Source organism: Opisthocomus hoazin, chromosome 4 (genome assembly GCF_030867145.1).
Source record: "Opisthocomus hoazin isolate bOpiHoa1 chromosome 4, bOpiHoa1.hap1, whole genome shotgun sequence".
Lineage (NCBI taxonomy): Eukaryota > Metazoa > Chordata > Aves > Opisthocomiformes > Opisthocomidae > Opisthocomus > Opisthocomus hoazin.
Window position 1 is genome coordinate 4,291,737 of NC_134417.1, and position 27,341 is coordinate 4,319,077.

Here is a 27,341-nt window from a genome sequence, read left to right on the forward strand (position 1 = left end):
GTTTTCTGGGGAATTTCTTGGCTTTTCTTGGTCTGTGTGATTTATGTCAGTACAGGCAGTTTGATGTCACCTTTTGAAGATTCATGATTTTCAGTTTAGTTTTCTAAGGCAGGGCAGCTTTGCAAGTGTGGCAGTCGTTCCTGTCGCTGCCAGGACAGTGGGGTGTGCAGCAAGGGGCAGAGCAGGGTTTGGGACTCCTGATACTGGACGGGGACGAGGAACAGCAGTTTGGAAAGCTTTTGTATTGTTAATTTTTGGTCTTGTTTTTACATAGGGCGGAGTTCAGATTTTTTGTGGTACGACATCACATTAGAAGTGTTGTGTTGCTGCATGTCTTTTGAAAGCAGTGACCAATTTCAATCAAATTCGGAGGGGGCAAGGGGTGTCCAAAAGGCAAATTTCTGCAGGTTTTGTGAAGGTAGGTAGCTGGCTAAAGTTATGCTGTTAGTATCATCTCTCTTTCCCATTCCTCTCCTACATGCACATACTCTCCTAAATAAAAGCAACAGCAGGATTTAAATTGTTGTTAGGTGTTAGGGAATCCACACAGTTGTAGTACAGTAATCTGTTGAGAACCAGGCTTCATTGTTTCCACAGCTCATGAAACTGCTGGAAAAGACAAGGAGGGCATAAATATACAGCAGTCCTAGCTGGACAGACACTAAAAAGAGAATTCTTTCATCAGTGTGTCAGGATGGCAGCAAAGACTTATGAGTTTGTGATCCTTGAAAACTGAAATAGTGTTCTTACTCTAGAAGAAAATCTTCAATACGGTTTAAACCAGAGCAATTACATTCCCGGGAAAGACAGCAGAAGGAACAGAAAAATGCATCAATACCTTCTCAGAAATCCCTGTGAGGTGGTTGATCAGAATTAGGATCTCACTTGATGGCTCATGATGTACTCTTGCAAATTCTTTTTTTTTTTTTTTTCTTGTAAAGTGGGGTTGTGCTCGACTGTTCCATGTCCACATAATCCACTTACTGCATTGACAGAGAGAAATCCATGTGCGAGAGCAAAGTACTATTAGATGAGATTTTCTTGTTTGGGAGAGGAGATGGTTTCACTGTTTACTCTTCTTTTACTAGTTGTTAACTATAGTTCACTGGAGAAGAGGGGTGGGTGCACTCAGCCTGTCACACTTGGGCAGCAAGTGGTTGCAGGATGGGAATGCACATTGATCAGTGTAACAGGGAATAAGGTGGTGTTCTACTTTATGCATATGGTGTAAAATTTTACGTTTTAATATTTTAATTTAAGAAGCACTTTTTAAGAATTAATTTTTGAAATTTGCCAGCTTGTTGGGAGCAGCGATCCATTGGGGAAAAATTCGGCTCATTTGAGGTTTCAGGTCAGCTGTCCTCTTCAGTGCAAATGGAGTTTTATGCAGTGCCAATGACAAACAGGGAATTATTGCTAGATTGTTAATAAATATAACCTTATACAGTTTAATGTTAGAAAACCCAACCCTCAAGTAAAAGGAAAGCCTGGTGAGTCCCACAGCCTTATTACTAGTACCTTTTAAGAATGAAAGTGTGAGAATTATCTACATGATGAATAGGGCATTGGAAAAAAGCCACATAGGATTAATTTAAACAATCAATTTTTCATGTTAGTGCTAATGTATTAACTTGGTCAGAAACGATTATGTTCGTGGGATCCTGATAACAAAGCTGGTATTAATGTGGCCTTTGAACTTCCATCTGAAGAAAAATGGGAGCCAAAAGACCACACGAATTTTCAGTGATAATCATCACAATTCAAATGTTTAATTATAATGGCAAATTTATGTAGAAAGGAAACAGCGGGACTTTGTAAAATGGGTCTTGTTTATGTGAACGATAGGAGAGTATCTCCTCCAAATAGCAAGACAGAAGCAGAATGGAGGATAAAATGTAGACACTCATTTTGGGGTAAAAAGAACCCAAGAAGTGCTTGGACTTAAATGTTTGGTGTTGACAAATTAATTCTGGAGGGTTTTGTGGAAGCTGAGTGGGAATACAGTTAAACAGCGTACTTACTCTGACTGCAGGCTGCTGCTGAAAGATGGATCCGGTTTCTCCTTCATCCTCCTTCCCCAATTTTCTGAACTTCGTGCTCTTGCCAGCATAGTCTGCATTATAGCAACAGTTAATTCTGCAGAGGAATATATTCGAAAATTGTGAATATATCATTTTTCAACTGGAAATGTTTCCTATTTAGAAGAGGAGGCCTGAGACAATTTATGAAGTATTTGAGACCGAGGTAGAGAAGCAGGCATTGAAAGGTGGCTTTGCTGGTAGACCTGAACTTGGTGACAGGAATGTAAATAGGGGTGCAGACTCAAGAACAAGGGAGCGGTCAGGACAGGACAGGATGGGACCTTCATTTGGGTCAGTGGAAGAAAAGGGATGGGGAAGGAAGTTGGCTCCTGACAGGGAGGTGTTATACTTTTGGCTGAATCTGTGGTCCTCGAGTCACGGTCATTGAAAGCAAAGAAGAGGAAACCACACCAGTCAAGACCTACGTGATCAAGATCCTTGCATTGGGACTGCGGGGAGAAACTAGTCTTCCTGACGATGTGAAGGCGGAGCAGAAAAACTGGGTCTGGTCTGGCTGTTCCGGTGGAGAGCTGGGGATGGTTGTGGCACTCAGGCTGCTTGAGGGCTCAGTCTTCTCTGAGAACTTCACCTGAAGCTTGGAGGTCGCAGGGTGGGTGTGAAGAAGACAAGTAAGGATGTTGTGCTGAATAAAGGAAAAGATTCAGAGGGAGAGGTGCATTTGGAAAGCAAATGCTAGCAGCTGTAGTATTGAATGTAGATGGTAATGAAAGATAACTTGTTTAGTCTTAGAAGGTTTGTTGGGGTGTGATAGGACTACCTTTTTGAATAAGGAAAAAACCATATGAGGTAAATACGAAGCGAAAAAGTATCAAATTCAAGGATAATATTAATACAAAAACTAACGTGTATAAATAGGAGCAATAGGGAAGATCTGGATTTTGAGAGTGTTCTGGAGCAGTCTGGCTGTGCATATGCAGTTGTCTTGTGCCTTGCTCTGGGTTTTGGTCTCAGTCAAAATACTGGTCTCTATAGGTCTTTCTTCTGCCCAGTGTGCTGTTTTTATTATTGTAGATGTATTTATACCGATGTTTGGAGGGGAAAAAAAATTTAACCAGGTATAGGCATCACTTTAAAAAATAACTTTCAAGATTAAGACATCTTGCCTCGTTCTCAATTATTTAGGAGTTTGACTCATAAGGTGGTGATCAGCTAAATTCTGTATTTAAAAAATGTTAATCACAGTTTAAAGTTATTGTTACAAAACTTCGAGCGTTGTGTTTACTGCTATATCACTGAAAAGGTTAAGGGAAACTTGATTGTCATATTTAAACAATATTGTTTAATTAGTCCTGTGTGTCATGACTGCTGCCAGCTGTCCACAGGCAGCAAGAAAAAAATTTCTCCCATCTTGGTGTGAAAATTAACTTTTTAAGGCAGTGCTTGTCTTCCTGTTCTTCAGTGTTAGATCCACTATAACTACAAATGAAACATTGGTTATTTGTGCTCTTGCCTGCTTTGCTCCTATGAACTGACTGTCAGGTGGCAGTCAGAAAGAAATGCCCTTGTACCCCTTCTCTGGGCCTTGCCACCTTGGTGAGCCTGGAGAGAAATATATCTCACAGCAATCTTAATGATGTGTTTTATATATGTTAGATATCTATAAAAAAAAGATCAAACTTTCAAAGTTAGTCCTTTTTATCCAAGCTAAAAGGATTGGTTGTGATTCGGTCTTTGGAAGATCCTCGCTGTGAAGTCCGGGGGAAGCGGAACGCCCCTGTAGAAGTCGCTGTGTACACATAGCCAGTCCCATGTACCTGGTGGAGCTCATCGAGACTGAGCTGTTTGCTGGAGTTACGCACAAGTTTAGGCAGTAGGTCTTACTCTGTACTCTGATACCAGCAGTGTCTTCCAGAAGGAGTTCAGCTAGCGTTGGTACTAGCGTGTTTTGAAAGACTGGGTACTGTGAGAGCTTGATGTTTATCCCGAAGCAGATAATATAACGGGAAAGCTTTTTTTGTCTTTGTCATGTGAGAAAATGATTTGAACTGGATTTAGAGGATGTGAGAAAGGAAATTTGAAATGCTTTTCAAGGTCACGTTGGAGCTGAGAAACCACTGCAGCATTTCTTTCTGTGTCATTGACAGAGGCAGCGCTTGATGATCCAGAGTTGTTCCAAAACTGTCTTGACTACCCTTTATGTTTTACAGAGTGAGGATATTCTTCACTTTAAAATGCAGTTAGTTACCTTTCAAAAGTCAGACAGGACAGTCCATGAAAAAGGACGTGTTGTAGCTGTGATAGGCAAAAAATTGGCATTTAGCACATGCACTTTCATGAAAATAACCTGGTAATGTAAGGCAGCGTTTTGAGAGGAGACAATACGAAATAAGCTACTGTTGGTAGTACTACAGTACTGTCACATTTTAAAATTCAACTACCAGAATTTTACTGAAGTTTTCTTTTTGAGAATAGCTAGCTGGCATTTTAGGTGTCTACTTGTTTACTATGGTTGTGCTTTGTGTGGAATAGTTATCACCAAGTACAATAAACAAAAATTGGTAGCTGTCTAGGTCTGGGGAAAGACGGTGTGGTTTACTTAGTCTGATTGCTAATTAGAAAAAAAACTTGACCAGGTGATTTCATGAAGTCTAGTGAGATTGAAACAGTACACTCAATTTTTGGTTTACTCCATGTATATTAAAATAGGGTGGTGGTGTTTCTTATTAGAGGGATTTTACCCAAAACAAACAACAGAAACATAAATTGTTTTCTTTATCCTCCTATAGATGATTTTACAAGTAGCTTGAACTTGCTTAAATTAGACATTTAGTGATACATACAAGTGGTTTCCCCCTTGAAGACGGCGAAGAAGTTTTTTCATACTTCGTGAATTGTGTACTTAACTATAAATGCAAGAGTTACTTCTTGGTGATAAATAATGTGAATTTTTTAATTTTAATTGGTATTGTGTCTAAGCCTGCAGTGGGTTTCCGGATATTTCCTTTGTAGACATAAAACCACAGTGTTGATTTTTTGTTTTTTTTTTGTGTATGTGATGTGTTACTCCAAGCTGTGGTTATTAATTGACAGATGAGTTACACTATGATGGCACTTAAAATGCACAACATGTATTTCTGAAAGCAGTCGTTGCTATAGCAACTTTCTAGTAGGTCACTGGCAGTGTTGTGTGTGTGTGTGTATGATTTGGCTGTTAATGCAGTCTAATACTGATAGAAAAATGAGAAATGTGAGAGTCAGAAGGAAGGTAGCCCTTCCCCCCTCCCTGTCCTCTCCCCTCAAAACCAGGGTAAGATAATTTCGTGGAGAAAATGCTTGCTTAGGATATTGCATGTATTGGCAAGAAACTGGCTATCGTCTGCTATAATTCGATGTTTTCTTTCCATTTATGCAAAGATTATTAAAAAAAACAAATTGCTTTAATCTCATTCTACTTTTCTTATGACGTCTTTAGAGTTTGGTTAGGAAAGGAATACATTCTCAAGTGATCAGAATTGTGCCGTTTTTATTGAGCGTGAAAATTGTTTTTAAAGACAAAGTACATCTGTATTATATGCTAGAAGTGAAAACTTCAAGAAATCACTGATTTTTCTTCATTTGTAAGATCTTTCAGCAAGGTACAATGCATTTCCATAGCAATTGAGCCCAGTATAAACCTCGTGGTCCTGTTCTCCCCTGGCCGCTCCCATCTCTTCCCTAGCGCTGGGCCTGTGCTCAGGCGAACAGGGGTGAGCCAGTTCGGGGAGCTGATCCGGATACAAACGACTCGAAAACAATTTTAAAAATTGCCAGATGATTTCCTGAGTCGTGTAAATAGGCAGTGAGCCACAGGCCAGTGCGGCCAGAGGAGGGAGGAACCACGGTAGCTGCAGTTCGGGTCAGTGCACACGGGTGGTAGCGACTGGGATTTTCAGAGGGGCTGGAGATGCTATTTCCCACTGACTTCTGGTTTCAGTTCGCTCTGAAACACAACTAAAAGCACTGTGCAGAGGACTCTTCCCAAATTCTTTGCATTTGTATTCTTCTCTTAAATAGGTCTCTTAATAGTATCTTCTGGGTTTTTTTTAGTAGCATTATACTGCTCTAATTAGAGAGCATTCATATATCCGTTTAGAGCGATCAATCTGTAGCCAGGCCATTCTTTTCAGTCTTGAATTAACACTGACTTAAGTTATTAGAAAATTAATCATTCAAGGTAACACATTTTAGATTATGATAAATGAAAATAATGTCAAGTGTAGCAAGTGTTTTATGATACTGTAATCCACTAGATTTTTCTCAAATTACAGTGTTGTTTTTTAAAAAAGAAATATAATACTGTGAACTTTGTTTTGTGTGGGCTTGCTTGTTCTCCAAAAGAAATGAACAAGCCGTGCTGCGTTTGCAGTTGAATCAATATGGTAGAATTGTTGTGCTGGCTGGATGGGAGCAGTGAGAGATGACAGTGAGGAGCGGAGGGAGGGCGGTAGGACTCGAGCTGCTTGCTGCCGCCTCTTCCTTTCCAGTGTCTCCCGTCTCTCCATTCACTGGCTTGCTGTGGGCCAGACCAGTACCGAAGGAGCCAAAATGCGTGGCCAGGAGTAGGAGGAAAGAGGAGGGTCTGCGTTTGTGACAAGAGCAACCTGTCAGATTGTTTCGACCATTGTATAAAACCTCATCCCAAGACTCCACTGAAGAAGAAAATCTCTATTCCGTGTTGGTGTCCTTGTCCCTCCCCTCACCCCCCCGGGCTCCGATATGTAGTTAGGTTCTCCATGTTTTGAGAACTTGATTTGTGAAAGTGCTAAGTGTTGATTTAACCCCTGGGGAGAAAAAACATTCCTTGACATTTTTTAGGATTTAAATGATTGTTGAATGCTTTATTAAATGTACTTCTGTATACTCTGTACTCTGGAAAAGCTTGCTCTAACTTTGCCTGCAGGGTGAAGGCAATGCTTATAGATTAATGTTTAAATTTATTTGAATAATTTGTGGGGAGACGGAGGGTAGGACCAGGTACAAGGAAAATGAAAGCTTGTGTGTTCCTTGTATTTTCTGTAAGGACTGTTCCTAGAGGAAATGTTTCCCTTATTTAACTCCTGGGGTTATGGTTTTCAGTTAGAACTTGTTCTTATCTCATGGGGTTTGAGAATCTGTTTAAGAAAATGCTTCAAGATATTCCCGCTCTTGCTTTTAGAGCCTCATAGTTTCAAATATCAGTTACCATGCATATTTTCATTTTATGTAACTGCAAAAGATATTGGAAATCCACTTGCTGTCTTTCTGAAGTGCAGAAGAAAGTGTCTGCAAATTCTGCAACATTTAAAACTGTATGGTCTGATCTCTTCCCTGCAAAAACAAAAGCTGAGAAGTCTTACAGGGGAAAATAACCTCTTGTGTGGATCAGCTGCTGGAATTTCCCCTCTCACTGGAGAGCCTCAGCTTCTGGTGATGGCAGTTTCTCTGTTCTGGAGCTTCTGTTAAGTTTCACTCAGGTTTACCAGCAGTGCTTACAGAACTGTGCTTTTTCTGTTTTCAATGTCTTTTATTTCATGGTAGAGGTAAGAAGATTCTCTTCTCTCCTAGGCAAGAGGGTTTTTTTCTTCTCTCGTCCTTAACTTTTCCTTTTTTCTTAGTGTCTCGTTCACCAAGAAGATATTTGTAAGGCTGCGTATATTTAAGCAGCCCTGTTACAGGCCATCATTGTAACTAAGCAGAGAATTCTGCGAGTAACAAGTGTTGCTCTGTTCCAGTTGTTGAAGATAGTGTGATGCATGCTCTGAACACTGACCTTAATTTTGCTGCTCTACCCTTACCTTGAACGGAGCCGCGACCTTCCACAGACTCTGAAACCAGCCAGATACTCCTAAACCCCCAACGCATTTTTAAAGAAGTTTTGGTTGTGTGAGGGTAGCCTCAGGATTCCAGGTTGGTCCTGTTGCTGGGTCCGTCCCTCAGAGATGTTGGCTTGTGCAGCATGGCTCCTCTAGATAGACTCCTGACTTCATCGGTTAGATGGATTTCTGTGAGGCATCTCACTGCAGCAGCGCTGTCTTGATTTCCTTTCTCAGCTCACAGTTGAGATTAACTATCTTTAGGGATTGAGGTGGGGAGGAGATTTGATTACAGGTTTTGGATTTTTTTCAGTGGGAGAGGAAAAGGTTACTGTTTGGGTTGCTGGAAAAGCCCGTGTTCTAGCTTTCCAATACCTCAAGGTTTCTTCTCCGGGTATCTTCAGAAAAATAAAACTCTCTGCCAGTTCATGTTGGAACTCTTGATGGCTTCATTACCAACGTCATGGAGCAACTTTCATCTAATGGCAACCTTTCCAAGTGAGGCAAGGTCTCTTCTTTCTTCTGTCTTTAAGTGGTCCATTTTGGTTAAGTATTATCTGAGCTATTTCATAATGCCCAACAGCTGCATTAGCCCAATGAACTGTTTTGGTAAATATCTCCCAAGTGGAAAAGTCTTCCTTGTCTAGGAGAAAAGACTGCTGTCAGCGTTACTGGGAGAAAGCATTTTTGACCAGGCTTTAAAGCTCGCAGAACAGTAGTACGAAAATGAATCATGCTTGCTCAGACACAGTCCTACGATTTCCAGTTTTTGTCATCTGCTTGTCTAAGTAACTGTTCAGAAATAAGAAAGGTGTTCCCATATTTCTGGAAGCAATGCAAAATACAGTTTAAAAAAAAAAAAAAGGATCATCAGTGTTTGCAAATTACAGTCTGGGTATCCAAGTAAATTGGTGATGGCTTTACAGTTTGAGTTGCCATCATGTCTTCAAATAAATGCATTTGTATTGAATCAAGAGGAAAAACAATCTTGAAGGGCAAAGAGGAAGAAGGTGAGAAATAAGTTGTTGTATGGTCATCGGAGTTAATGAAACCTCGCTTGGTAATCTTGTGAAGTTCCTTACTGCAGTAAGTCCAGCAGTTCACCCATGTCCTTGCAGGCTCCCCACGCTGTGTGTAGCACCTCAGTGTCTTCCCTGGGCTGGGCAGAGCAGGACACGCAAGCCACCGGCTCTGAGCTGTGTGCCTGACAAGCAGGACAAGTAGTAGCTTTGGTGATCCTGGCCCCTTCCTCCACCCTCACGGGAGCCCTGGGCTCCGCCAGTGCTTATTTTAAAAAAATAATCTTTTGAGGTACCTGTCCTTCTGTCAAAAATGCTTCTATTTGGCAACATGTTCAAAAATCGTCAAGAGAAGGAGGGCAAACAGCCTGGCTGGGTATGAAGTCCCTGAGAAAGGAAGCTGAATCAGCTGCTTGTCCAGCTCATGTGTTGTCTTCTTTGTTCTTGCCTCTCCTCCTTGGTATTTCAGGTAATGCTTGTTGGGTGTTTCAGTTTGTCCAGTTTGGAACTGGGCTCTCAACTGGTTTCACACAGTGCGATTATCTGTTTCCATCTGTATAGTCATTATTCCTGTATCTGGAGCAATGAACAAGTAATGAAAGAGATACTATTTTTTTTTCAGGAATTTTTTTCCCAATAAAGTTTCCCTTTTAATGGATTTATTTTGGTATGCAAGATGTTTTTAAACAGCAACGAATAGCCTGCTTCACCCCTACTGATTCTTCCTAGGGTTGTAGACTAACGAAAATTAATTTCAGCAATGAATGATAAAAGCTTTTCTTCAGGATCATTTACTGAGGTAAAATAATTCGTGTTCTCAGGTGCTAATTTGTCTTTTCCCTAGTGATACTCGCATTTTGGACTATTGCAGAACTGTTTCCAATTTTATGTAGTACTTGATAACAACTTCTCTCCTATTTCTTATTATTTCATCGATTTCTTGTGAGTAGTGTGTCAGGGAGGTCGTTAAGGAACGCTGGTGGGTAGCCAACCCCATTTAACTTATCTTTAATTTTTTGAGTCCTTAGATTCCTTTTTTCTTTAGTGTCAGGATCCATATCATGAGAGGCTGGTAGGTACAGGTAGTGTATTTTTTTAGGTCAGTTGACATTGCTGTGAAAAAGTAGACAAGCTTCTGGATCAAACATCTTTAGCCTGAAATAAAATCACAATCCCCACGCTCAGTACAGGTGGAAAGCAATTAATTGCTGTGAGCTCTGATGCAGCGGGGGGAGGATATTAATATCAGTATTTTCCTGAGAGAAGTATCTTGGCCATGGAATACGGAGGCATCATAACATAGGGTGGGAGGAAACTAACGTGTAGTAAAGCCACTTTCCCTTTTGAGCCAATTGTTTAAAATGATTGTAAATTTTTAATTTCCAGCCATGTGTTTACCTATATCTTTAGGATCAGGAGTGAGAAGGTAGAAGTGGAATGGTTTTTTTGTTTGTGTGGGTTTGGTTTTTTTTTCTATGAAGTGTTCTGCTGGTGAATCATTATTTCTGAGTGCTTGCTGCTATTCCTGCTGGTTTTCACCTGTGTAGTTGTGGGGAAGACATCTTGGGGCTTTAGTGAATTCCGTTAGTAAGGGTTCTGTGGATTTAGGTTTGAATTTTGATTGCAATATGAGGCATTGTGGTCACTGGGGAAACATGTTTGCAAGGCTTTTTATTTTTGACTCCAGCGTGGTCACGTTTCAACTGGAGAAATGTGCTTCTCCTCTCAAGTTTGTTGTGGTGGTCGGAGTGTTTGAAGATTGGAGGATGAGAGGAAAGTGTTTTAAGGTATGCTCTTCCAGTAGTGGTTTTAACCAAATAACTGACAGAAGTTGCAGGCTGTGCTATTTGTAATAATCAATGACATAAAAGCACGGCAGTGGCTATTGGAGTACATTTCAGCCGTGTTTGTTCAGCTCGTTCAGAGTGTTGGCAGATATCTGTGTAGCTGTGTCTTTGGGGAAGGTTCTCCTTAGGTCAGTGAAGGAGTGCAGTGATGAGCTCCCTCACAGCACGCACTGTGGTTCTCGATAGACTGCTTAGACATTGCTACTTGTCTGAATTTGGCGTTGTTGGCGTTGTGACAGTAGGCGTGTTGGGCTGGTGTACAGGAAAGCAATATCACTGTAGGCTCGGGGAACAGTCTGATAGAAAAGTGTTTGTTTGGTATCACACCTTGCGTGACTTTGAAAGAGTATGGGTTTTCAGACTATAAAATAGATGTCATCTATATGTTTTAGAAAAAGAATAGGCTTGGTTATATCTTCAGAATCTCTTAAGTAAGTCCATGAGGATTTCAGCGTATTTATGGGTCTGTTCCAGTGCCCTTAGACTGAGGCAGTGTCAGGTTAGGATAGATTGAAGGTATTTAGCAGTGTATGCGTTCTGGAGTTACTGCTCTGGTGAGTTACTGAGGCAAAATATGGTATCACAAAATGAGAAATTACTGATCTGACTTAATACATTTGTGGTAGCATTGATGGCTCTGATGGGGGGATAATTTAAATTGAATAGTTTATAGGTACAGTTTAGTTTGTCTTGACAATAACTGGCTTACTGAGTAGTAAGGAGAGAAATTTTTCAGTGCGTTCTAATGGTTTTTGTTCAATATATTGTGCTGGGATTAAAGAGCTGCCAGGCTTGTCAGTCTTGGGGAACATATAATAAAAGTTTCTGGAGCAGCAGAGTAGAGTTGCTCAGTTTATTGGGAAGAGAATTCGAAACAAATTTTGAGGTGAGGAGGAGTCAAGTCAGAGTTGCCAGCTTGTTTTGCTGATTGTCAGGGTTTGGGATTACTATAGTTCTTTCTTTGCTGGCTAGAACATGGTGGGATTTAAGGCCTGGGTAGTTTTCACCTGAAAGGCTGCAGCTGTGGGTTGTTTCAGAAGAGGGATTGTGGTGGTGCAAGACATAGGCGAAGGGTGTCTGGTTTGATATGGGGTTGGGTTTTCTCAGGAAATTGCTGGGGTTGGGAGGTAAGGTTTCATTCTGTAATTAATATGTAAATTTCTATATAATGACTTTATTGGCTAACTTCGCATTTTCTGGTCTACCTATGCTACTTCTTTTGGCTCTTGTTCAGTTTTCACAAACTCTAGGAATTTAGCAGGTATTTGTAATTTAGGTACTCTGGCTAATGGGTGGAGGAAAGATATGGAAATTACTCCCTCTTCATGGCACACCACTATATTCTGTCAGTACTCCAGCAGAGTGTCGAGAATCCAGCATAAAAAAATCTGTGCTGCTATGAGCTCTTTTGAGAAGTCTCTTTTATGCTAAGGCAAATGTTATGCATTTATTTAAAAAAAAAATAATTACAGAGTTATTTGGGCTGAAAATAGTTAACAATTGAAGGAAAACAGCTTTTTTATGATTCTTATTGAGATTTATTCTTGCTAAAATTAAAAGCGTCAGTGGAACTGCTGTCCACTTAATGATAACAGAAGTTAAAAATGGTTACTATAAGTAAGGATATTTAGAGTACCTCACTGCAGAAAGATAGCATTATGCTACTTGTAGTAATGCCTATTGGATGTTTGCTAATCCCTTTGTTAAATCCATCCTCTCTTCTAAGGACCTCAAAATGCAAGGGATTTAATAATTTTTAAAAAATCCACATACCCCTGTGCACCCAGAAATATTGTCTGAGTGAAAAAGGAGCCTTAGTAAAACAGATGCCAATTAGCTACGTCAGACTGAGGGTTTGAGCTGAATCTCCAGCCTGTTAACAGATAGGCAGTAGTACAGGAATCCATAGGTTTTTGTCATGCAAGCATTGCTGAAGTCCCTGGACTGGGAAAAACTGGCCCTCCAGGATCTTAGACTTCCTGGACTGATAGCATTGAGAGACCCTCCTCTGGAGTAAGTATGAACACTGAGTAGAGGCTTTCAGTACCTCAGCCACACCTAGCTAACGTCCAGAAATCCTTGCTGTTTGAGGGCCTTGGATGGTGACATCTTTGTAAGGAGAAGAATCCAGATGGGTCTGGCAACTAGGAATTGATGGAGCTGCTTCTCGAAGCTTGGAGTCCAAGACGTGGTTTTCTGAATGGGCAGTTTTCAGTGGTGGGAATGCTTTAGCAAAGTCCTTCAGTGCTGCCTGCTTCTTTTGAGGAACCATTATAACTCTGTGTTCTTTTGAGGGTAAGGTAATAAAGGTGCATATCAGGAAATTGGTAGAATATTACAATTCAGAACAGTTCTACATTTATTTCTACTTGATACATGCAAGAATCTCTCTATATTAACCATTAAACATTCTTTCTGTTAACAGCTACATGAACTTAAAGAAGTTATTATTTTATTTACCTTATTTTTCCTGAGCCTTTGTGCACATCCCCATAAAGATCATATGAGTACCAGAATTAGTCGCTTCCCAGAGTTTTTAATTCATATGCGACTTCAAAATGCATGTTGTCTTTGATAATGTGGACAAAATGTTCTGCAGTTCCTCTTGGTTTTTCTCTTCAGAGTCCCATAGGAGGAAAAAAGAAAAGACAAAACAAAGAAACAAATGCCCAAAGAGCAAAAGTCTGAATCATTCTGAGAGTTTTTTTCCTTTATTCCAGCATTCTGCACGTCAGACTTCGCTTCTTTTTGTGAAAATTGGTTTTATTGTTGGCGATTTTCCAGATGCAATGAATAATAGAACACCAGATGTCCACAGCCAAGAAAAATTACAGATGAGTAAACACTCTTCTGAGGTAGCATAAAAATCTATTAAGACTGCTTCTGGTGTGCCTGTAGATGGTCTACATTCTTGGCCCATTGTGCTTGTGCTGTACAGAGATGACAATCCAAAGCCTGTGTGACTGTCTAAATGTTTGACACACCAGGGATTCTTGCCTTTCTCTAGATGTGGATTATTTTGCAGGAATAAGCTGTCACTCACTGGAGTGCTCGAGTGTGAATTTAATCACTGGATTTCATTGTAATTGTTGTCACACATGGATTTGATTGTGAGTAAAGTCACAGAAATATTAGGAGAAGTGGGGGGCAAGAGGGGATGTCAGGAGTTCATCTGGTTCTCACCCTTTCCCCTCCAGCAGGCACAGTTACAGTTACGCCATGCTTTCAGACCCAAACCAGGTTGTGTTCCCAAAGCCTTGTCTGTGTTGTCCCCAGCTGTTTCAGTCTCCTAGGAATAAGCCTCTTCCACAGACTTTGCCATGTTTGTTGTGCCTGACAAGTGTGAGCCATCTATTTGGGAAAAGAAAAAAAATCTTCAGTGGATAATTCACGTTTTGAGCAAACTGTTAAAGTGCTTCACTAGTCATTGTCAAGTTTTTCTCAGTGTCTTACCTGATTTTTCCTAGCTGCAGTTTAAACCCATTATTTGTCCTTTTCTCACTCTGAGAGCTGCTTTTTCCTTTCCGTTGTGTTTGCAGCAGTTTTTACATGCTGAAAAAGAAGTCATCCTCTTTCAGGCTTGTCTGTGTCCAGCTGTACTCTCCTGTTGCTTTCCCACGTACAGGTGTTTCTGAGCCTCCACTAAAATTAACTGTGCAAAGCTCTGAAAAGTGTTAATGTCATTTCAGTGAGCTGAATTGGCTTACTAAGAAATCAATGAACAGGATGGCTCTTTTTGGGGGGAAGCATTTCATGTCTTTAAGTCAACTGTCTTGTAAAACCTTCTTCTAAGGTATGATGAACACTTACGCTATCCATACTATCATTAAATCTTTTGCAGATTTTCATTGATTGTTCAGTCTTTTGTTTGGGAGGATGACTCCACACCTTCTATGATAGGCAAAATTTCTCTCAACTTTAAATTTGTCCCATGGGCTTTTTTGTGACTCTCAATGCTCTTCCGTCATCTTATAAAGATGAGTGAGTTTATCATGTCAGGAGTCTTAGAAATACAAGTGCAGAGAAGCAGCAGACCAGAAGACTTCAAGGATCCGTCTGTTGATGCTCACAATTTGAGGACAGCAGAACCTAACTTTCTAGAGCCCTTTTTATTTTGTGTATTTTATGTTCAAAGCAGGTAGGTAGGAGGCTGGTAGATAGCTGGTGTTATTCTAATGGACAGATGGCAAGGAGCAAGTTGTTAATTTAGACCTTAATCATCCACATATTGGCATAGCGTTAGAACTCAGTGCCTTAAGTCTTACTCTTGTGCAATCAGACCATAATTATTTGCTGTATGAGTGATGGAGTGCCCGTAGCCCCCAGTGATCTCAGTCGCAGTTGTGAATGCTCAGTGCTGCAGAAAATCAGGTCAAGTGTCTCACTGGGTGTCCACAGAGTGAGGAGCAGTTATGTCTGAAGAGTCTGTAAGAATAACAGAGGGAAAGCAAGGTTGTTTTCATATGCTCTGTTCATCAAATTTATCTAAAAAAATAATCACAAACTGAAAAGGATAAAATTTCTGTTCTTGAGCAAGCCACATCTACAAGCAATCGTTTGCCACAAAGCATTTGATTAATATCTTTAGTATTAGCCATCCTAGGCATTGTACGAAAGCAGTGTATGATAATATAGTTAAACTATTGAAGTAAGCACTGGAGACGATCAAACAAAATTGTTTGAGTGATGCATGACATTTGAATCAACTACACTGTTATAACCATTGTTAAAAGATTGTATCAGCTTTCCTGTGTAATCTTGGTGTCAGTGCCTCGACACAGACATGCACAGTACAGGAATTAGCTGCTACCTTCTGAAAATAGTAGCAGAAGATACAGAAAACCTGATTGTTTTTGGCAGTTCGGACATTTTTAGAGACAGAAAACCAAGTGTGGAAATGTGGTACTATGACTTGGAGGTTTTTGTCATTTAAGAATTTTATTCCCAGCTCTGCAAGAAGTGATTTGCGTCACCTTTCGGTGTGAGGTCTTGCATTCATAATTGTGAAGAGCACACTAGAAAGTGAGACTTCAGGTTTTTTTTTCTGGCTGATGGGGCAAGACCTTCCTAGGCTGAAAGTGTTTGGTGAGAGGAAACCGCAACAGCTGTTTTGCCCCTAGAGTCAGGTCTGCATGTTGGTGCAACTGAGGAGACAGCTGAAACTGAAGGTAATGTTAGATGGACAGCTAGGGGTTACCACAAGATAATTCTTGTTCCCATGTATATGTGTAACATATCTGGAAATATCTTCAAGGAGAGGGGGGGAAGAAACTTTAGTCAATGACAGAGGACCTCTACTAAATGCTTTAATTTAGTGTACAGTCTTGTGTTGTTGTTCTTGGCCTCATGTTTTTCTTGTATTACACACATGACCTCTGTGAGCTCGCTTCCCTTTTTCATGTATTAATTTCTTATTGGCATTTCCTGAGGAAAAAATGGTTGTCCATCCTCAGCTTGCTGTTCTGAGAACTCCATCCTTCTGATGGACCCCTAGCCAAACCATACGCCACACCGTTCACAATTGTCCCTTTACCGCAAAAAAAAAATATGCCGTGCCTCTCCTGTACTGGGGAGCCCAGCACTGGACGCAGCACTCCAAATACATCGCATCAGCTCTGAGCAGCAGGGAATGGTCACCTCCCTCGGCGTGCCCTGCCTAAACCAGCCCAGGAGATGCTGTTGGCCTTTGCAGCAAGTTGCTGGCTCACGTTCAAGTTGGTGTCCAGCAGGATCCTTGGGTCTCTGTTGCAAAAGCTGCTTTCCAGACGGTCGGTCCCAAACCTGTGTGTGGGTTTGTTTCCCCTCCAGGTGCCAGACTGTGTGGTTCCCTTGGACCGCATCCCTTTATCCTTTTATTCCCTTCGTGGAATTTGTGTTTGCCCATTGCTCCAGCCTGCCCAGGTCCCTCTGAATGGCAGCACAGGCGTCTGGTGTAGCAAACAACTCGCCCTGTTTTTTGCTGTTGTTGTTGACGTGTTTTTGCAGGTTGGGAACTGTGGGTCCTACCAGGTATTAAATGAGCAACAGCAACAGCAGGCACAGGCATGTGGGCGAGGGAAGTGGAGTAATAATGATATGTCCAGTGTGCTTTTGAAGGATGTAGGAAATGAAGCATCGCCATGCTGCGCTAGCCTAGTTGTTCCCAGTAAAATACCTCCTATCATGGTTAGACTGGATTAAGAATATTGCAGACCACATATCGGCAGAGCTTGCTATGTATCTGAGGTATTGAAGGAACTCACTAGTGCTTCGTGCTATTTTTTCATAACTTGGACTTTCAGTCTTAGTTTAAATATTGACTAAAATGTGGTAAGATGAAGTTTAGATTTTGTGTAGAACTTCAGCCTTAAACATAGGCTAAATAAGCACGATGTCTTGTTTGGCCTTAAAGCATGCTATGTATTTTCAAAATCAGAGCTGTAAGAGGTGGTTTAATTTGAATTTCAGTTCAAGTGGCTGCAGGATCACCATGAATTAATTTGTTTCAAGTTCCGAACCTGTAGTAGAAATAAAGCTTATGCTTATAGAAATACACAATCCAAAGCAAACAAAAACTCGTGAATAATAAAAGAACACATCACAACGTTTGGTATATTTGTTACAGGGTTGGTTCCTGATGACTGTTTTTCTAGTTCTGCAGGATTTAGAGTGTACATTTTCCATTTCTAAATTTTATTTTCACTTTGCAGATGGGATAGCTGAGCAAGAAGGATTTAAGTGGTGTGCCCAAGGCCATGCATGGGGTTGGATAAAGCAGTAAAAGGCTAGAATTTATCTGCCTGGCTGTCAGATCCTCTTTTCTTTCTCACCTTGTTGCTCAAAGCTGTTGGAGCTCTGCCTTGGTGTGCAGTGTGCTGCCTGCTAACAGAACCGGCCTTTTCTGAGCCGTCAAACGCCATTGTTGGGCAAGAATATTGAGGGGACAAATTTTGTCTCTAAACTGAACTTGAGTTTTACATGTCTTGTTTTATGGTGCTGTGCGATGGCATGACGCACCATCGTGTATTATAGATTCTTGTCTGCACAAGCAGTACCTTCGGAGTTCTCAGATTTCCTTTGGGCCTTAATGGGTGGAGAAGTGTACTGCTTTATCAGTGTTCAGCTTGCAAGAAAAGACAGAAAAGGGAGCACTGAGGGACAAAGCAAAGTAATTTTAAATGGAAAATGAAGTTATGGCATACAGGCATTACCAGCTAAGTAGAAGATACAGCTCCGTTAGTGTGAGCCATTTTTTGAATATGTTTTGCACTTGGATGGGACAATGTCACTTGGTCAACAAGGAAATTATTTTGAATGGAAGTCCATCAAATACCAGTTATGTTTCATTTTGGAGATCTTCTAGGCAATGGAATTAATAATGATCTAACTCTTATTGCTAAACTTACGTTGTTTCTTTTGTTTGTTTGAAGTTTTTTGGTTTCAGCTTTATAACGTGTAGGTACCTAATTTAGGATAAGGTTAGTTGAACTTGATTTGGTTGTTGCTACCAGATAGTTGCTTGGAACAGCTCCGTCAGGTTTCAGGGTTCAGGTCCATATTTTCATTTGTTTGTTTGTTTGGCTACAATGAGTAGATTACTTCAGCACTAGAGAGGCAAATAAACAATCTAAAGACTGCAAAAAAATGCAGGTAGCTATATGTTAGTGGAGACTGCAGAAAATATTGATGGAACACATGTATCAGATTTACTGTAAAATTGTAGAGCCTTTCTTAAAGCTAAGCTCATTATGAGATACTTATTGAAGATAAATAATCATAAAACTGACAACTTCCTAGAAAAGGCTATTTTTTTAAGAAGCAGTTTTATATAATTCTCCTTATGTCTGCCCTAGTTATTGTACATGGTTAAAGAAAATAGAAGCAAAAAAGAAACATTTACTTGTTTTCCCATTGTATGTTTCAGCTGAAGGGTCTCTTTTACAGCCTGCTTTATGTTCTTCTATAGGTCATTTTTAACTACAAATTTATGTAATCTTAAAATACAGATGTGCAGGTTTAAAGCTGCAAGCATGCTAAGGTCATTAAAATTGGGGTTGAATGAAAACATCAGATTTTTTTTAAACTCCTAAAACAGAAGCAGTTAACCACAAGTTAAAGGACTTGTTCAGCTATATTGTGTTTATTATAATTTAAATAACCTAAAATGCAAAAAATATGAAGTGTTTCTCTCCCTCCCGCTTCTCCAGGAGAAAGGTGACAAATGAGGCTCTGTCTCAAGCTTTCAGGATTTTTTTATCTTTGCGTTAATTCTCAGGCTGAATAGGACAGAAAGGAGGAGAGTTTGATTTTCTTGTTTGTAAGGACATAATCTTTAGGAAACAGGTGTTTGTTTTATTAAAACCAGAGAAAATGTGAGGGTTCACATTTGTGTAGTCCATAAGGATCAATGATTTTTCCACAGTTGTCAAACTTAATTACACAACTAAATTGAGAACTCCTTTCCAAACACATAAAGCTTTTCATTACTCACTATAGTGAGTTATTTCACTTCCAAACCAGGCCTAAGCAACATGGGTATTAATTTTAAGACTGAATTTTGGAAGCGAGTGATGGTGTTTCTTTGAGCTTAGAGGAGTGTTACTGCTGAGGGAAGCTGCAAGGCGGTTATCCTAAGACCATTAAGGGTTTCCTAACTTCAGCCGAGTGTCGGGGTTGAGGAGGAAGGAGTTAGCAGCCGGAGCGTGATAGCCAGCAGGACTGTGCTGGGTGCACGTGAGGGATACAGATGGCTTGGATTGCCTAACAGGGAGGTGTTATTCCATGCAATGTAAGACTCCACTTCTGGTCAGTGCCACAAAATGGGCCGGATTGTGCATTTTCTTTTTGGGCTTTTGCCTCCGAACTGTTCATTTTGCAGCTCATCAGCATTGACAGTTCTCGTGTTTTGGCACTCTTTGGCTTAACCCTTGTTAAGTCCGTTTATTAATGGAAGACAGTAGAAGGGCAACTTTGTCCTCTTCTAGATGGACCTAACCATGTACAGATGGATTTTTTTCCAGCACTGTTTTGCAGTTTCTTGTTTAACGTAGGGACTGTGACCTTGCAGTTCCCTGTGTGTCAGGGTGTCTGCCACTGCCACTCTGGCAAGGCTGTGGGTCCAGCTGCCTTGGTTCTTCAGTTCTTCTGAATGATATCCAAGCATTCACTGCACAACAGTTGTGAAGGGGGATAACTAAGTTAAAAAAGAAAATTTAAAAGAGAAATTCCACAGAACAGTTGTGCAAGATGCCTTAAAACATCTAAGGAAAATATCTCACATGAAACGCATGTCATTTTTCGTGAACTTCTTTTGAAAGCTCTTTTGAAAAGTAAGGTTGGTGCCCAGTCTCCTGCTAATCTGAAGATCCAGGATGGCGAGGTTTCCTGTGAGGTGTAGTTAGCATACGCAAGAGTGTGTGTGTGAGTGCATGTGTGCTTGTGTGTGTACAAAGAAAACCCCACCTTTTTAAACAAAGGGAAGATATTACAAAAATATGTACATCTAATTGACATGGCTGGAGGAAAAAAATATTTGCAGAAGCTTAATCAAAACATTTGTTCTTCTATTTTAGGATTTCATTAAATATTCTTTTCATGCTATACCTAAATATTAGCATTTTGTGACCACCAGAGTGCATGTTGCTCCGATGGCAGCGAACCTGTCCGTTTCAGAGATCTGAATGTTCCCTTTATTCCTCGTATAGGAAACCAACTCAAAACTTTATTCAGTGTGATGCTATGTTTGGCTGTAATAAATTCTTACAAGGGCCTGAAATGGTTGCTTGATGTTGTGGAATGGGCATGTCATTCCCCTGTTAAGTGTAATCTCATCCTTTAAAACATAGTGTCTCTAACGAAGAAACACGGTTATGGAAATAGCACAAATCATGTAACGTTTTTGTTCTTGGAGAACCCAAACTGCTGGTGTCTTATAGTGACACTGGACAGCTTTTACTCCAACCTGGTGTGCTGGCCATGGAAAACGACCCTCTTTAAACTTCTAATGCTAGAGTAGTACCTTTCATTTCAAACAAACTTCTCTTTTGTGAACATTTGTTTTCCAACAAGGTGGCTTTTTAATGACACAGTAGAAAAAATGTCCAATGGGATGGCTGGATATAGGAGAAATTTGAGTTTGGAGGAGAGGTACTGTAAGTAAAACTGTTGGTAGCATGAAGCAGTCAGTACTGGAAGAACTAGTTGTGTGCGTCTGTGAGTCTAATTGGAACCCTAATAACCAGAGGCAAAAAAAGTCTGTTCATGCTGTACAGAGATGGTTTTGGTAAATAAATACTGATGTGCATGTAGTAGGATGGAAAACAAGACTTTGTGTTGTGCTTTTTGCTTACACTGGTGCAGTTTTACTTGGGTACTGTGATGCTAGTCATGTTACCTCTTCCTGGCTTGATTTTCCTGCTGTCTTGTGCAAAGCTACTAGAGCACAGAAAAAAATGGCCCATTGAGAAGAAATTAAATATTTAAATCAGAGATTTAGAACATCCCATTTTTATGAAATATGCAGTTAAGTCCTTGGTATTCATTACCATTCCTCAGCTGCAGTGCTCCGTGCAGCTATTTGTGTTACCCCAAGATCTCCAAAAGGAAAGAATGAAACAAATAATTTTAGTTTTTCCCGAACTTGCGTTTTCTGGAAGAATGGGATGACAGTTCTGGGTTTTATTATATCAAAGATTAGCTCATCTGTCACCCTGGGCCGTTATATAATGGTAAAGTCATGCCTGCTGTCATTAGTCAACTCCTTGATTAGACTTGCGGATAGAGAGATTTTACTGGTGGTTGTAGTGGTACCACAGATGCAGTCTAGTTTGTTGTTTAAATTTACAATTTTTGTTTCATCAGGTTAAAATACTTTCCATTGCACTTAGAGAGTCGCACAGTTTCTGACTAGTCTTCTGTAAAATTCAGTCACATAAAACTGTAAGCCAGTTTGTCTAATTTGAGTAGGTGTAGTTCCATTAAAGGGAATATTGCCTTTTACTGGTTTTGTTGTGCCTAAATCAAAACTTGTATGATTTTTAGGTGCAGGTCTTCTGTCTTGATTTGAGACTAGGAAAGATGGTCGTGAACCTAAACTTTTGTCTTGCGAGTTTAGTCTATTGTGTGACCAGAAAATAGATTCCTTAAATCTGGATCATCACATTCTCTGGTTGTTTATGCTTATATATTTATCTTGTTTATTTAAATTTTCTCAGATAGAGATCTGCTTGTATTCTTACATTAGAGTTACTGTAAACAAATGCGGGAGGTAATGCAAAACAGTTTGTGTAATTTAAAAAAAAAGTTGCCTAAACAGCACTGTAAAAACTGAATGCAAGAATGTGATTAAGCTGTCCTGGGGATATCCATGCTAAATTTCATGTGGTTTAAATAGTGATGATACTTAAAAATTGACCATTTTTGTTTACAGTGCTTTTTTTATTCAATATATAATTATTTTGGAATCGTAACTAATATTTTTTTCTCTTTTTTGCAGACTGGACTTTGACATTCTTTTCATGAAAGAGGTTTCCAAGTAGTTGTCTTGTAATAACTTTGAGAAGTTCTATGTAGCTCTTACTTCCAAGAGTGCTGCAAAAATGATTACTTCAGATTTGCCAGTGTTACAGTGAGTATATGTTTCTCTGTATGTTTGAAATCTTCAGTGTTAAGAAGGTAGAAGTAAACAAGAGAGTTGATTGTGAGGGTAAAGCACAAGCTGGAGAGAAGTGCAGATTAGCGTGACTGTTCCAGGCCTCCTGTGTTGTTGTGTGCTGAAAAACTGTGTAAAAAATGAAACACTTACATTCAAAAGATTTTTCTTTATGGTGATTTAACTTTGCAGTGAAAAGCAAAACAAGATCTTTGCCACTTCTATGCTTCTGTGTGATGTGAGATTTCGGAAATGTGAATAGCTTTCAGTCATAATTTACCATATTTGTGTATTCCAGTTGTATACTGTTTCTTACAACGAGCTGCATTTATTGTGCAAAACACCTTTGGCCTCTGCAATTGAAGAGAGCAAGTGGTGTCAGCATGTCTTGATCTCATTGGGAAATACGAGTGACTTACACAAATGGGAACATCACTGTGCCTAGATAAGTGAACTATTGGGAAGGATAGAGTGAAAGTCTATGAGAGGAGCTAGAGAGTAGATCGAGTGGAATTAAGAAAGGAATTTTAGAAACAGGAACAGAGTGGAGCTTTATTTGATGTGTTGGGCTTGACCATGGCTGGCTGCCAGATGCCCACCCAGCCGCGGTCTGGCTCTCCTCCTCAACAGGGCAGGGGGAGAAAATAAGATGAAGAAGCTCGTGGGGCAGGGTAAAGACAGGGAAATCACTCACCAGTTACCCTCAGGGGCAAAACAAACTCATCTTGGGGGAAATTAATTTATTGCCATTTGAGTAAGATCTGGTGAGAAACAAAGACAAAAACTAAACCGTGTTCCCTCTCCCGCCTGCCCTTTGCCCATTTCGACGTCACCCCTCTGTTCCTGACTCTGCAGCTCACACACACAGCCCGGGGCCCTTCGAAGGTGGCAGAGTGGGTGCCCGCTCCAGCGTGGGCTCCCCCGGGGCCAGGGGACGCTGGCAGCACCTTCCCCCCTCCTCCAGCAGCGGTCAGCCCTGCCTTTGGGAGCTCCCTCAGGGGCACCCCATGAGGCAGCCCCTGCTCTTCTCAGAGCCCACCCTGCCGCCGCCACCTTGCCACGTAAACCAAGTACAGCCGGTAATTATCTAACGTGAGGGTTTTTGCTGGGAATGAACATGTGAAAATAGGAATTATCGCAGGGTGTAAAAGCCTCAGTTTATCAAGGTTGAGTGATGTTCCAAAACTACAATTTCAGGTGCCTTTATTTAAGAAATTGAATGTTTGGACAACTGTAAATTTACTTGTCTGACCTGAATAATAACACGCTCTGCATTGCAGTTTTTTCTTGTATTTTTAAAATGTATTTCGAAAAAAGTTAATTTCTGCAGTGGGTGAGCAGGTGGCTAAAGACGGGGTTGGCACTGAGGGAGGAGCGTCAGGCCTTGGGGGTCTGGTTAGCTTTGAGGGTAGCTGTGGAAAAAATTTTTCTTGGTTCATATTCTCCTGGATGTGCCACATTCGAGAAGCGAGAGCGTGCTTGCAAACTGTGCTGAGGACAAAAAGCTGGGAGATTCTGTCACGGGAAGGATGGTGGGAAAGGGATATTCCCATTTCCAGTTCAAGAAGCTGGATAGCCTTAAGAAATGAACAAAATATCATAGAGTTTAAGGTTAAAAAGTGCATATTAATAGATTTGGTGACTCTGCACACCAGCTGAAAAACCTGAGGGACTTTAAAGATGTCGGCATGTTATTTAATCAGAAGATGATGGTGAGCCAGCACATATTAATATTATGCAACATTAAAAAATGAAAGGAAACATGCATGTTGTTTTGTTTCTGGTAGAGCTGGGAATCATTTAATGCCACTGTGTGAAGTGTTGGTGAGATGTTGTCATCAGTAATATCTATAGTTTTTGGTTACTTGTAAATGAGATGAGATCTTTCTTTTTACCAAAAAAACCGGCAGGATTTGCATGTAAAGGTTTAGAGACTGTCTTCAGGGCTCAGAACATTGTCTAGTGTGGACGAAGTATCAAAGAAAGTGATAACAGCTAATTCAGTAGATCCCAACCAGACTTTTGTCAGAAAGGAGTCTGGCTAAGGGTGAGAAAACCTGAAGCAGCCTTCGGTTTGGGGATATTAGCTTCACACGTTTAGCTTTGGGAAGCCACAATCTGGTTCCACACAGAGAAAGCCAAGGTTTACTTTCTAGCTCTTAAATAAGCAGCTTTGAAGGATTATTATAATCTAGCACTCCTATGCCTTATTTCTACTTTTTCATAATGTTTTCTAATCTTTTTGGCTACCCCCTTTAAACAAAGGGTCCTCAAGTCAATGCGAGACATTAATATGCTTTGCTTAGGACCATGTTAAATATTCCCTCCCAATTTCTTCTTTGTTGAGACAACATGAAAGGAGGAATGTTTAATCTTTCTGGATTCATAGAAGTGGCTTCAGGATGCAATGAAGACAGAATTTTACTTATTGGTGTTTCAGATGTAGGGGGAAAAAACCTCTGGTGTGTTTGACCTGGGTGAGTGACTGTTATGAGTCTTCTCTCAATGGGATGACTCATATTTGCTATGAGGCATGTTCCTCTTCAGATTCTGAAGATCAACCATGAGAGCTGATTCATCCATGATTCATGAGCCTGTTCATTTAGCCGTTTTTCTTCATGAATGCTTTTTCTCACAAGGCTGAGTCTGGTGGTAGCAATTACTGAATTTGTCTCTGCCAGAACCTTGAACCACCTCAGCAGCACACATAAAAGCTTACAGAAGCATTTTTATTTACAAAAACTGATACATGAACATAGGTTTTCGGTGTGGTGTGTTTTTAAGCGGGGGTGGTATAAGCTCTATAGCTGGGGCTGTATGTAATAGTAGAAGGAAGGTAAATTTGTTTTGAATTATTTTGCAAAGATGTGAAATTTACTGTGTCTACGGAAATATGTTCTTCAGAAGCATGACGTGGTAAAGGGCTGCCCAGTAGTCTGTTAATTCTTCATTACCACATGGCTAGTTTCAATGGCTAGTTGTTGTAACTTCGAAATAAAATCCGGAGTTTTTAGGTGGGATCCTGGAGTTCCAGCTAGTTTTCTAGGATGCTCTAGCCACCACAGAAACCAGAAAGAAAAGCACAGTAAATTTGAGCCCCTGAAAGGGGTTATCGCTTGCTTTTCTCTGCCCACCCCAAACTTGTAGGTCTCCCGCACTCTCACCCGCCCAGTTCTCTTACATCTCCCTCATGTCAAAGGTGTCTTAGAGAGGAAAGTTTTGGCCTTGGGCATCACCACCTCTCCTTTTCTTAGATGAGGGCAGGTCTCCTTAGGCCTAGATTATTTTCCCTCCCAACAGCTTCAGGAAAGATAAATTGTGACTAAGCCCAAGCTTTCCCCTCAGGTGACTAGTCACACACACACATGTAAAATAGAGAAAGGATAATGCTGCTCTATTAAGATGTGGATGACTGCCACCAGATAAATTACTTCCTAGCAAGTCTGCAAGATGTGTAGGGAGTGAGGGAGATGGATGCTGGCCAGGTGCTCTTCTCAATGAGTGTTAAAAACCTGACAGAACTGCAGGCAATTAAGAGATGCTTTACTCCTCTGAGTTAAGAAATAAGAAAAGGGGCATGTGTGTGTACCCAGAGCAGCTGTAAGGCCTTAGCAAGCACTGCCTCCCAAACTGAAGGGACTGAGGGCTGCAGCAGAAGGGCCTTTCTGTGCAGGAGTTGCATGATTCGGACAGAATTCCCTGCTGCTTGAAATGATGTTTATTTTAATGTTAAATCAGCCAAGGACTGTAGGTTGTCCTTCATCCTGTCTCCCTACTCCAAATAATGTGAGTACTGAAGGGAACTTATTTTCTGATGTTTTCCCCTTATTCTTTACACACTTACATGCTTTGCTGGAAGAGGTCTCCCCTCTGCCTCACATGTTTGTTAGGGTGAGGTTCATCTTGTTCGGTCTAGATCACCTTACCATCGATGGAGAGAGAAGAAAATTTGTAAAACAAACTGTCTGACCAATTTTGGACACTGACCTTAGCATGAGGTATGTTGCACCTTAAGGTTTTCTGTTTTCCGCATTGTATGTGTCTAAAATTTAGGTTAGATGAACCTCACCCTTAGTACTGATTTATGGAGCCTTTCCCAAAAGGCTTCCAGCAAACCAGAGAAGTTTTACCAGAAAAATATTAGAGAAGCATGGTTGTTAGGTTGAAGACAGCAGCCTGTTTAATAAAAAAAGAAGAGAAGGTAGTTAATAATTAAAATGTTCCTTCCATATGCTGTGTTCTGAAGCAATTGAAATTTCCAGAACTAAATACACAGATCTCGGTAGGTTTTGCTAGACCCAGACAGAGTGTGTAGCAAAGGTAAGCTGTCTGTGGACTAGATGCATGCAAAATGGTAGTACAGTTTAATTTATACAGCTCCAGTGTTTCAAGGGAAGTGTTTGAGCCATTTGCCTAGAGGACTGCTGAATCTGTTTTTAATAGAGAAAAATCTTTATCCTGATGATATTTTAGGCGGGCGGTTCGGTAAGCTAGCAAAGCTGCAGCATTTCCCCAGGAATGGGAGTATTGCTTAGACCACACCATGCCTATAATTTTTCCAGTAAGGACCAGAGAGAAGCTTATTTTTTTCTACAGAGAGCAAAAGAGAATGGCTTTAATTTCTCTACAGCAAGAGGAAGCAGCAGATATTTTTATGGGGTTCCTTCTGTATTCAGAAGTTAATTAAATATTTTGTTGTTGTGAGGCAATACGTATTTTTGTCCAACTGAGCTGCAGTGTGGTGGCTGGTCTTTGAGTAAAGGCTGGATCCATCCGTCCATGTAGGAGATGTTTTCAGCTGTATTCACTGCATTGCTTTTCACCAGTATAGCCCTATTTTACCAAATCATTTTGAACTACATGTGGGGTTTCTTTTATTTGGTTTTAGTCTTTTTACAGGCTGGCTTTTTTTGCTAATTCAGAGCTTAATACTCAGTTTTTCAAATGTAATATTATATGAAGCAGAAAAGCTG

The 27,341-nt window shown here is 40.5% G+C and overlaps 1 protein-coding gene across 3 annotated transcripts in view; it reads left to right on the top strand.

Moving 5' to 3' along the window:
- Positions 1-27,341, top strand: part of STAG1 (STAG1 cohesin complex component) — a 198,063-nt gene that overhangs the window by 19,022 nt on the left and 151,700 nt on the right. For all 3 annotated transcript variants that reach the window (XM_075417654.1, XM_075417653.1, XM_075417652.1), the window contains one exon: positions 22,213-22,344. In XM_075417654.1, coding sequence (XP_075273769.1) covers positions 22,316-22,344 — 29 coding nt within the window. In that variant the 5' untranslated portion in view covers positions 22,213-22,315. The remainder of the gene's footprint in view (positions 1-22,212; positions 22,345-27,341) is intronic.